Source organism: Mus musculus, chromosome 8 (genome assembly GCF_000001635.26).
Source record: "Mus musculus strain C57BL/6J chromosome 8, GRCm38.p6 C57BL/6J".
In the NCBI taxonomy this organism is placed as follows: Eukaryota; Metazoa; Chordata; class Mammalia; order Rodentia; family Muridae; genus Mus; species Mus musculus.
This window is the reverse complement of record NC_000074.6, coordinates 83,370,478-83,380,921: the sequence shown is the minus strand read 5'-3', so window position 1 is coordinate 83,380,921 and position 10,444 is coordinate 83,370,478. Positions and strand designations below refer to the sequence as shown.

At 41.4% G+C, this 10,444-nt stretch overlaps 1 protein-coding gene across 2 annotated transcripts in view; it reads right to left on the bottom strand.

Moving 5' to 3' along the window:
* Window positions 1-1,519: 1,519 nt before the first annotated feature.
* Window positions 1,520-10,444, bottom strand: part of Mgat4d (MGAT4 family, member C) — a 30,931-nt gene continuing 22,006 nt past the window's right edge. The window contains exons 10-11 of one of the 2 annotated variants that reach the window (NM_026233.2): window positions 9,206-9,313; window positions 1,520-1,691 (exon numbers count right to left, since the gene is read on the bottom strand). In NM_026233.2, coding sequence (NP_080509.2) covers window positions 1,677-1,691; window positions 9,206-9,313 — 123 coding nt within the window. In that variant the 3' untranslated portion in view covers window positions 1,520-1,676. The remainder of the gene's footprint in view (window positions 1,692-9,205; window positions 9,314-10,444) is intronic. The other variant, XM_017312946.1, reaches the window with a different exon arrangement.

Below are 10,444 nucleotides of genomic sequence, written 5' to 3'. Positions count from 1 at the left end.
TTTTATTTTTATAAATTAAAAAGTAAATAATCTATAGAAGTGTCAGAGTAACAAAGAGTGAAAACATGCATGGATAATTCTTTTTTAATAAATTATGAAAGTCAGAGGTTAGATATAAAATTTAATGAAGCATAAAATTTTAGCTATAAGTATAAAATAATTTAGTTATTTCATTTCACATGAAAATAATTTTGAATTTTGTGTGTAATTGCAGGAAAAATAGGCCACAGTGGGAAAAGAATTTTGACCACTTTGGGGGGGGGGAGTTTTTTCCACCCCTACATTCTAAGGGAAAGTTACATGTCATTTTCCTTTGGAGATATATATTTGTATATGTATATACATACATGTATATATATATTTACATATAAAAGAAAAGAGAAAGATTAACTGGTAGTTTTGATGAAAAGACAAAAAATAATGTACACAGTTCTTTAATAAAGGCCAAGGACAGAACCTTAAGTAACTGCTCAGCTCACGCCTTCCATGGGAGATCCTTCCCTTCCTTCACATGCTGCTGGTCAGACGCCACAGCAGCCACTATAAAGTACACAGCACATATATTCAGAAGTTATGTTGGGCTGCAGACATGACTCAGCAGTAAAGAGTGAAGAGTGCTGTTCCAGGGAACCTGAGTGTAAGTCCCAGCACTCACATCTGAGGACTCGACTCAAAGCCACAGCCATGGGTGTGTCCTGCTCTGGAGGGTCCTCAGGCTTCAGTACTTGTGCACACACCCAGCCCACCCCCACCCGTTCACAGAGGAAAAATAACAAAAGTCAATAAAAAGCAAAATCATACTGATTGTCAGCAGCGTGAGATGATACCCACCTGCAATCCCAGCCCTCTGGACAATGAGACAGAGGGATTGGAGTTTGAAGCCTGCCTGTACTCTATGGTGAGTCCTTGTCTCAAACAACAATAAAATCATAGCTTCACTGAAATTCAAAGTCAATGAAACAGTCTGGCCGCATGCATGTGCAGCACACTGCATAAGAACTAGGACAACTTTCACACAAACACAACATTAGCAAATTATACAAAAGCACTCTGCTTGCCCACCAACTGAAAGGCAGTTACCTTTGGAGTATTTTGTAGCAATTCTAAAAAATTACCATTCTATCAACACAAAAAGGTTCTGTTTTAAATATACTATAAAGCATTTATTAAATTTTAAGGTCTAGTCAAATTTCAAACAATTTTAAAACTAAGGTTCATCTTAAAAGGATGTGTGTGTGTGTGTGTGTGTGTGTGTGTGTGTGTGTGTGCTATGAGCTAGGTGACCAGAGATGAAATTATTTTCTTAATAAAACTGTAGTGTAGCCCTGTCGTAAATGTAAAAGTCTTGTGCTAAGCATCACACTCAGTGAGATTTGGGAGCTTACTTCACATAAAAGTCTTGGAACTCTTAAGTAATAAGCATTAAGGGAACTCTAATAACAAATTTAAGCCCAAATAAGACACAAGATCTTTCTACAATGTGAGACTCAACACCCTCTGATAATAGTACAGACAGATCAAATTTGTATACTCACTTTATTATTGAAGGCTTAATTTAAAAAATAAATAATGTAGTCTCTTCTTTAGTATTAGTTGAGAAAATTTGATATTTGCTGTGCCTTTTTTCCAAAAATGAGTCTGGTAATTTTTAAAGAAGTTGTAAAATTTAAGAAATCCTAGTAATAATTATCCTGTTAGAAATGTAAAATAAAAAATTAATATAACCACACTTAGTAGAGGGTTAAACGTTTACTTATGTCTATTTTATGTTCTTTGAAACATAAGATAAAAATGCCAAAGTTATGATAGCTAATTATGAGATATTATATATCCATTCATTTTAATCAGTCATGAACTAACCAAGATTTGATTAAATATCTTACCAGGTCTTACTTAGGGTTTCATTGCTGTGAAGGGACATCATAACCAAGGCAGCTCTTACAAAGGACAACATCTAATTGTGGCTGGCTTAAAGGTTCAGAAGTTTAGTCCATTATCATCATGGCAGGAAGCATGGCAGCATCCAGGCAGGCGTGATGCTGGAGGAGCCAAGAGTTCTACATATTGATACAAAGGCAGCCAGGAGAAGACTGTCTTCCAGGCAGCTAGGAAGAGGGTCTCAAAAACCACTTTCATAATGACAAGCTTCCTCCAACAAGGCCACACCTCCGAACAGTGCCACTCCTTGGATCAAACATATTCAAAACACACATTCCACTCCCTGGCTTCCATAGGCGTATTCAAACACATGAGTCTATGGGAGACATACCTAAATATAGCATAATGAAAAATACATTTAGTACATATTTAAAGGTCCCCACAGTCTATAACAGTCTCAACAATGTTAATAGTCCAAAGTTCAAAGTCTCTTCTGAGTTTCACCCAATCACTTAATCATCCCCTATAAAATCAAAATCAAAAAGCACATCACATACTTCCAACATCACAGGATATACCTTGTCATTGAAAAATGTCATGGTGAGGAACTACTGGACCAAAGCAAGACCAAAAACCACCTGGGCAAACTCCAAACTCTGTGTCTTCATGGCTGATGTCAAAGCTCCCTCCAGATCTCCAACTCTTTCATCTTTGTTGACTGCAGCAAACTTCTTTCTCTTTGGCTGATTCTACTCCCTGATAGTGCTTTCCTTGGTAGGTATCACACTCCTATGGCATCTCTAACATCTTGGGGTCTCCAAGGCAACTTCAATGTTCCAGCTTCTTGTTTCAATGTCTAGGATCCACACATGATCTTCTGGCCTCTAAAGGACTTGGGTCACTTCTACAGCTCTGCCCTCTGTAGCACTCTAAACTCAGGTTGACTCCACTCCACTGTTGGGCTGTTCTTAGTGGTCATCCCATGGTATACTGGCATCTCCAATGTGCTGGGGGTTTTCTGCTTCAACTAGGCTTCACCAACAACCTCTCACAGGCTGGCTGTCTTCATGGTGCCAAGCCTCAACTTCTTTTCATGACCCCTTCAGTCTTGGATGTCAACTGCAACTGAGGCTGTACCTTCACCAATGGCCTTCCATGGCCTCTCACAGTGCCAAGGCTCAGGTGCTCTCCCTGACCCTTTCATGCCTTCAAATCTAGTACCACCTGGGTGATTTTTACACATAATCAACCCAGCTGCAGCACAAGGTACAACCTTGGATATCTCTGGAACACAGAGGCTGAAATATGGCCTTCTTGTTCAATTACATCTTCACCAAATTTTTGTTTTCGACGATTTCATTTGCTGCCTAAACTTGGCTGTCCTGGAACTTGCTCTGTCGACTGACTTTGAACTCAGAGATCTGCTTACCACTGTCCCCTGGAATTAAAGACATGTGCCACTTTTCCTGGGCCTAACCTTTTCATGGCCACTATTTCTCAAGATCCAGATTAAAAGCCTGTATCTTTCAGCCTCAAGATCTGCATCATAAATGTGCCCCAGATTCCTGGATTGTAGTTCATTTCAGACCAGGTAATAATAATGCCTCATACAATTGCAAATGCACAAGTTATCTGGAAGGGATCTTTCCCCAAGGTCACCACTTTCTTACCTTCATTTACTATCTTTGAACACAGTGGAGGGGCTAGCCCCAGCTGCTCTTTCTTGTTCTTGGTTCTTCCTGAGGCATCAGAGGGGGAAGAGCATAGGTGGGGGTAAGACTTGGTCTTACAAGATATCTAGGGTTGCTGTATAATAATAAAATGTTTACCTATTGTCTTAGTCAGGGTTTCTATTCCTGCACAAAACATCATGACCAAGAAGCATGTTAGGGAGGAAAGGGCTTATTCAGCTTACACTTCTACACTGTTGTTCATCACCAAGGAAGTCAGGACTGGAACTCAAGCAGGTTGGGAAGCAGGAGCTGATGCAGAAGCCATGGAGGGATGTTCCTTACTGGCTTGCTTCCCCTGGCTTGCTCAGCCTGCTCTCTTATAGAACCAAGACTACCATTCCAGAGATGGCACCACCCACAATCACTAATTGAGAAAATGCCTTGCAGCTGGATCTCATGGAGGCATTTCCTCAACTGAAGCTCCTTTCTCTGTGATAACTCCAGCTGTGTCAAGTTGACACAAAACTAGCCAGTACAATTGACCTCTTGTCAACTTGATACACAAACCCATCACTAGTAAGCCTCAACCCTTAGTTCTTATTCATCCCCAAGATCTAAATAACTTTAAAAGTCCCACAGTCTTTACATATTAAAAGTTCAATCCTTTTAAAATATCCAGTATCTTTTAAAATACAAAGTACTTTAAAATCCAAAGTCTCTTAACTATGGGCTTCACTAAAAAACTTCCTTCGAGAGGGAAAAATAGCAGGGCACAGTCACAATCAAAAGCAAAATTTAATCTCCAACTATCCAGTGTCTGGGATCCAACTCACGATCTTCTGGGTTCCTCCAGGGGCCTGGGTCACTTCTCCAGCCATGCCCTTTGTAGCATACATGTTGTCTTCTAGGCTCCAGCCGCCTGTACTCCACTGCTGCTGCTGTTCTTGGTAGTCATCTCACAGTACTGGCATCTCCAAAATGCTGCTGTCTTCCACTATAACTTGGCTTTAACAATAGCCTCTCATAGGCTCTCTTCATGGTGCTAAGCCTCAAATCCTTTGCATGACCCCTTCAGTCCCGGGCCATCAATTGCAACTGAGGCTGCACCTTCACCAATGTCCTTCCATGGCCTCTCATAGTGCCAAGCCTCAGCTGCTCTGCGTGACCCCTTCATGCCTTCAAAACCAGTACCACCTGGGTGACTCTTACACATTACCAAGTCCCACTGTAACATGAGGTACAACCTTGGTTATCTCTGGAACACAGCCTCTGTGCTCTCAAAAAACTCTTCCCAGAAGATGTCACCTCAATGATGCTGGTCTCTTCTTAATTACCGCTAATTTCTTAGCTCCAGCTAACCAGCATCAATAGTCCCAGTAATGCAAAGGTTTTGCTGTAGTAGTTCTGGTATCTTGTTAATCACAGCTGATTCTTCAGCCCCAGCTAACCAGAACCACAGGATCTTCACAATCCAAAATAGCAATGGCCCTGAAAAGAGCCTTTAATTTTTCCCTCTGAAATTTCACAAGCCAGCCCTCCATTTTCTGCATTGTTCTCAACATTATCTTCCACGCTCCTACACAACACTTCACAGAGCTCTTAACACCAAATGGATCTTCTGGCCCAAAGTTCCAAAGTCCTTCCACAGTCCTCCCCAAAACATGATCAGGCTGTCACAGGAATACCCCACTGTGCTGGTACCAATTTGTCTTAGTTCGGGTTTCTATTCCTACACAAACATCATGACCAAGAAGCAAGTTGGGGAGGAAAGGGTTTATTCAGCTTACACTTCCATACTGCTGTTCATCACCAAGGAAGTCAGGACTGGAACTCAAGCAGGTCAGGAAGCAGGAGCTGATGCAGAAGCCATGGAGGGATGTTCCTTACTGGTTTGCTTCCCCTGGCTTGCTCAGCCTGCTCTCTTATAGAACCAAGACTACCAGCCCAGAGATGGCACCACCCACAAGGGGCCTTTCCCCCTTGATCACTAATTGAGAAAACGAGCCAGTACACCTATCTAAGTCTAAGCCACTTTGCTACTGTAGCTGACCTGCCTGAGTCCCTTTGAGGCCAGAAACTCCAGTCTCTGTTATCTAGAACCTCATCTTAAAACATCAGGGGATTAAGTAAAGGATCAATTGCTAAAGCCTCCTCCCTCTTGTCCAGATGCCTCTCTCTTGTCAGGCTAGGGGTAAGTTTAAACCAGGAGAAGAGAATCACAACCACAGAAGGAAGAACTTTTACATAAGCAAAAATGGATTAAACTCACATAAATTCATATACAGATTCATGCTTATACATTCACAAATCTCCATTTGATCCAGTTGGGCCCAACTTTCATGCAATCTCATAATTATATACTTACACACACACAACCATACTTACATATGTATATGGAACAAAAGACCAAGTGCCAGTGCAGAAAGAACTCACTCATTCTGGATGAAAAATGAGCTCCAATCACTATTGCACAGAGAAAGAAAAGGCTTCTACCATTTTACTGCTAAATGAATTAAATCCAAGAATGTAAAAAGCTTTGTTCTCTTTAGTAAGACTAAGTCTACCTTGCTATTAAAAGATCTGTTCTGTCCCATGGTAAGGAGAAGCCTGCCTGCTCCTTCTGCTCTCTGCAGCTTCTTCTTTTGCCTCTTTCCCTCTGCATTCTGCAGATTACTCTTTTTAAGTTGCCTTATAGTTTCTAAGTTATTCCACTCTACATTCGCCTTCTAATCTTGCTCTCTCCTCCTGCTCTGATGTAACAACACTCTTGCTCCCAATGCTTTTACTTCAGTGAAAAGCTCTCCTTAGTTCTGTCTCCTTTCTTTGTCCTCAGCACTTACATATCTTTCAGAATATGTGATCACTTGGTAAAAAGTTCACCATAAGTTTACACATAAATTCAAATCATAAATTGAAGAAGTTTACAACAGAGAATGTTTACATGCATATCCATTAGGAACAATTATTGGGTTAAACATTCATCCCCTGTCACCAGCTCTGCAGGTTCATGGAGAGTTAAAAACCATAACTAACTTATTAGTGAAGTTTTGTTTAGATAAACTCAGTCAATATTTTATCTTCTCTTCTAGCACCTCTTGTTAGTTCCCTTTTATGACCTTTGGTTAATGGTTTTACAACCTCTTGGGATGTGCTCTGAGTAGTAGGTGCCTGCTTGCTATCTCAGAAGCAATCAACTCATGACACTAAAGACTGGCAGAGTTCTCATTGCAGTTTGACATCAGAAAGGATTTAATAACAATGTCATAAAAGAGCTTAATAATTACTATAATTTTATGAATTCTTATAGGATTAAGGAATCATCTATTTCTCTATACAGCATCACTACAGGACAGCACATCTTCATTGTTCTAGAGAGATCTAGCTCAAAAGGGTGGGCTAACACCTAGTGGTTGTTATATATAATAAAAGAAAAGGCATATAAATAGCAGGAATCTTTCCCAAAATGGATTTCTCCTGGGCCTTGCCTATTAGAGCAAATTGGTCATAGATTTTAATCCAAGGTGGACCCATCTCAGGAAGATCACCTGCTAATTTTTTTAGAATCTACTCTTTGGCTCATGACAATACAGGATTTAGGTCCATTCCTCTTCCTGGTGCCTCTTCACTCTTTGAACCATATATTTTGTATTTTTCCTTTCTAAGCTTGCTGTGCTTGATTAAAACGCTCTTCATGAGAGCAAACCAGAGGACAAAGTCTATGCTGGGCTTTTTTGAGACCTCCTTTGTCAATTCAATTAATATAAATCTCTTTATCTTAGCCTCAGTCAGACTCTCAAGACAAGGCCTGAAAGCAGGAACATTCTTCACCAAAACATAAGAACAGTCTCCAGAGTTCAAATCACTCTCATCACCAATGTCATCCATATTCCTACTAGAATGGCCCATTCAGTCCCACTTAAAGCATTTTATGGCTTTCCAAATCCTAAGTCCCCAAAAATCCACAAAAATATGGTCAGGCCTATTATGGCAATACTCTAGTCCCTGGTACCTACTTTTTTTCTTATTTAGGGTTTTACTGCTGTGAATAGACACCGTGACCAAGGTAACTCTTATAAAGGACAGCATTTAATTGGGGCTGGCTTACAAGTTCAGAGGTTCAGTCCATTATCATCAAGGTAGGAACATGACAGCATCCAGGCAGACATGGTGCTGGAGGAGCCAAGAGTTCTTCTTGACCCAAAGACATACAGGAGAAGACTGGCTTCCACGCAGTTAGGAAGAGTATCTTAAAGCCACCCCCACAGTGGTAAACTTCCTCCATCAAGGCCACACCTACTCCAACAAGGCCACACCTCCAAATGCTGCCACTCTCTGGACCAAACACATTCAAACCAACATGCCAGGCAAAATATGTAACATAGGGTGTGTGGGGGGGGGTGCCATTACCCCAGTGATGAGATTGCAGAGACAGATTTTTTTCTGTGCATCTGCTGCATTGTTTTATATATATGATGGTGCCGTTACAGTATGCATTCAGATTCCCAGCAGATAATTTTGGTTGTTTCAGGATATTCTTTGTCTGATCTTTTTCTTAGATTGTACCTTCCCTGACAGCTGGCACCCAACATTGACAGAGCCTACCACATCATCGCTGCCGTGGGGGAAGCACAGTTAAATGGGATGCAGTGCAAGAGAGAGAGAAGGGAAGGCTTGAAAAATGGCCAGATAGATGTGTGCACTTCCATTTTGGTTGACAAAAAAAAAATCCATCTAATCATTTTATTTTGTTTTTGTGTGATGATGACAATGATATTTCAGTGGTAGAAGCAGCCTTCTGGATGATTTAAATTCCTGATTTTATAGAAGTAAGCTAAGCTAAGAGGAGTGTGGGACTTCCCAGGGTCATATAACCACCCTGCAGTCACTGGGATAAAACCTGAACTGTTTCTTCTTCACCATGTCACTGTGGTTTGGGTAAGCATTCCCTATAGGCTTCTGCCACTGCTAGAGTGGTAAAGCATTTAAAAAACGGAACCCAAGGGGAGGAATTTGGGTTCCTGGGGGGGGGGTGCCCTTGTGACTCCACCCCTTTGTATGCTCAGACTCTCTGCCCTGTGTTTACATCATGATGCATTGCACTACCACAAACCCAAAGCAAGAGGGGTGAGCAAGGCCAGGCTGAGCCTTCTGGAACTGGGACCTGAAATACATCTTTCCTGCATGTTAAGTTGACTGTCTCAGGCATTCTGTCACAGAGACAATAACACTGTTTCCATAGATGATGTAAAATTTAAGAATGACTAAACACTAAATGATACTGATTTTTTTAACCTAACCAATAGTGACTTAAATAAAAATTCCAATTACATTTACAAGGACTTTCCAGTTCTGAAATGGTCTTCCAATAGTTTTGATTTTTAGACTAAAATAGTGACAGCTGCTGTATTTTCCTCCAAACACTTGCTAAGTCTGTTTGGACCACACAGCTAAAAAGAATAAATTTATCTACACCAAATTATTTTTACTGCGGTAGATGACAGGTTCTTAGACGGTGGTTGGTACATCTATAAACTCCATAACAGAGAAGGGTCACCGATGACAGGGTCATAGTGTGCCTCATGTTTCCTCCTCTTTTCTAAAGGTTTCTAAGTTCATTGAGGGTATGTCACCCAAGTTCCATTTCAGAATCTTACCTTGAGGTGCTGTTCTCGTCCTGGAAATGATGACTGAGTGCCCACATGCTGGAACAGAGATGGTCTGTACTGAATTCGAAATCCCTTCTTTCGCTGCAAACAGCTCCTCTGAGGAAAGGAAAGGAAAGTGGGCATCTTCACAGGGCCCCAGTACCACTTTCTACCACACTTACTGTTCTTAGGATCCTTTTAAATTCACCATTTTGTTTTTGCCATTTCGTTGGAGACTTTTTTATCTATGTTCATGAGGGATTTACCATTTTTATCTTGGTTCTCTACCATCACTGTGTGTGTGTGTCTGTGTGTGTGTCTCTGTGTGTGTATGTGTCTGTGTGTATGTGTGTGTCTTTGACTGTGTATCTCAGATTGATCTCATCCTCATTCTGTAGCCCAGATTGGCTCCAAGTCATGATCTTCCTGCCTTGACCCTCCAAGTGCTGGTATGCTCTGTTTCTTTCTGTATGTTCTTTGGGTTTCATGTCCAGCTCATGCTGGATGCAACTCCTCTTATCCAGTTCTCTAAAACTCTGGGGCTTGCTGGGCACAAGTGAGGCCTTGGTCTAGTACTCAACACATCACTCAAAAAATCCCAGGTGCTTTGGGAGCCATGAGTTAACTGTGCAGACATGGCCAAGTCCAAGAACCACACCACATACAACCAATCTCAAAAATGGCTCAGAAATAGTATCGAGAAACCCGGGTCACAAAGATAGCAATCTCTTAAGGGGTCCTGAGGAACATGAGGTTGGCAGACAATGCAAAGGCAGTGAGCCCATGCACAGAGTCTTTCATTAAGGCCCTGGTAAAGCCTAAGGCAACTGGGTAAGCCTGAAGTGCTAGAGGGCCCCAAGGCAAACTCCACCATCCGGCTTTTACCACTCATCACCAGCTTTGGAAGCAGAATTCAGGGTGCATGGCCAAGGGTTTCAGTCTCTGTCACCCAATGCCCAATGTTCAAACCAAGGCTGATAGTATAGCTCTGACTCAGGCTCCCAGAGGTGCCCAGGTCCCTGGGAAGGTCTCATAGTCCAGGTTTCTATCTGCCACTATGAAGACAGACAGACCAGAGTAGGACACCTACACGATAGTTGCAGGTGGTCGGTGCCCTATGCAGCTTTTACAAATAGACCCGAGGCAAGATCTGTTTTAAAAAAGTGGAAGAACATAAAACTCATCATATTGGTATTATTTATTCTCTAAATGTTTAGATAGAAATCACTTATGAAAACACCTGGACTT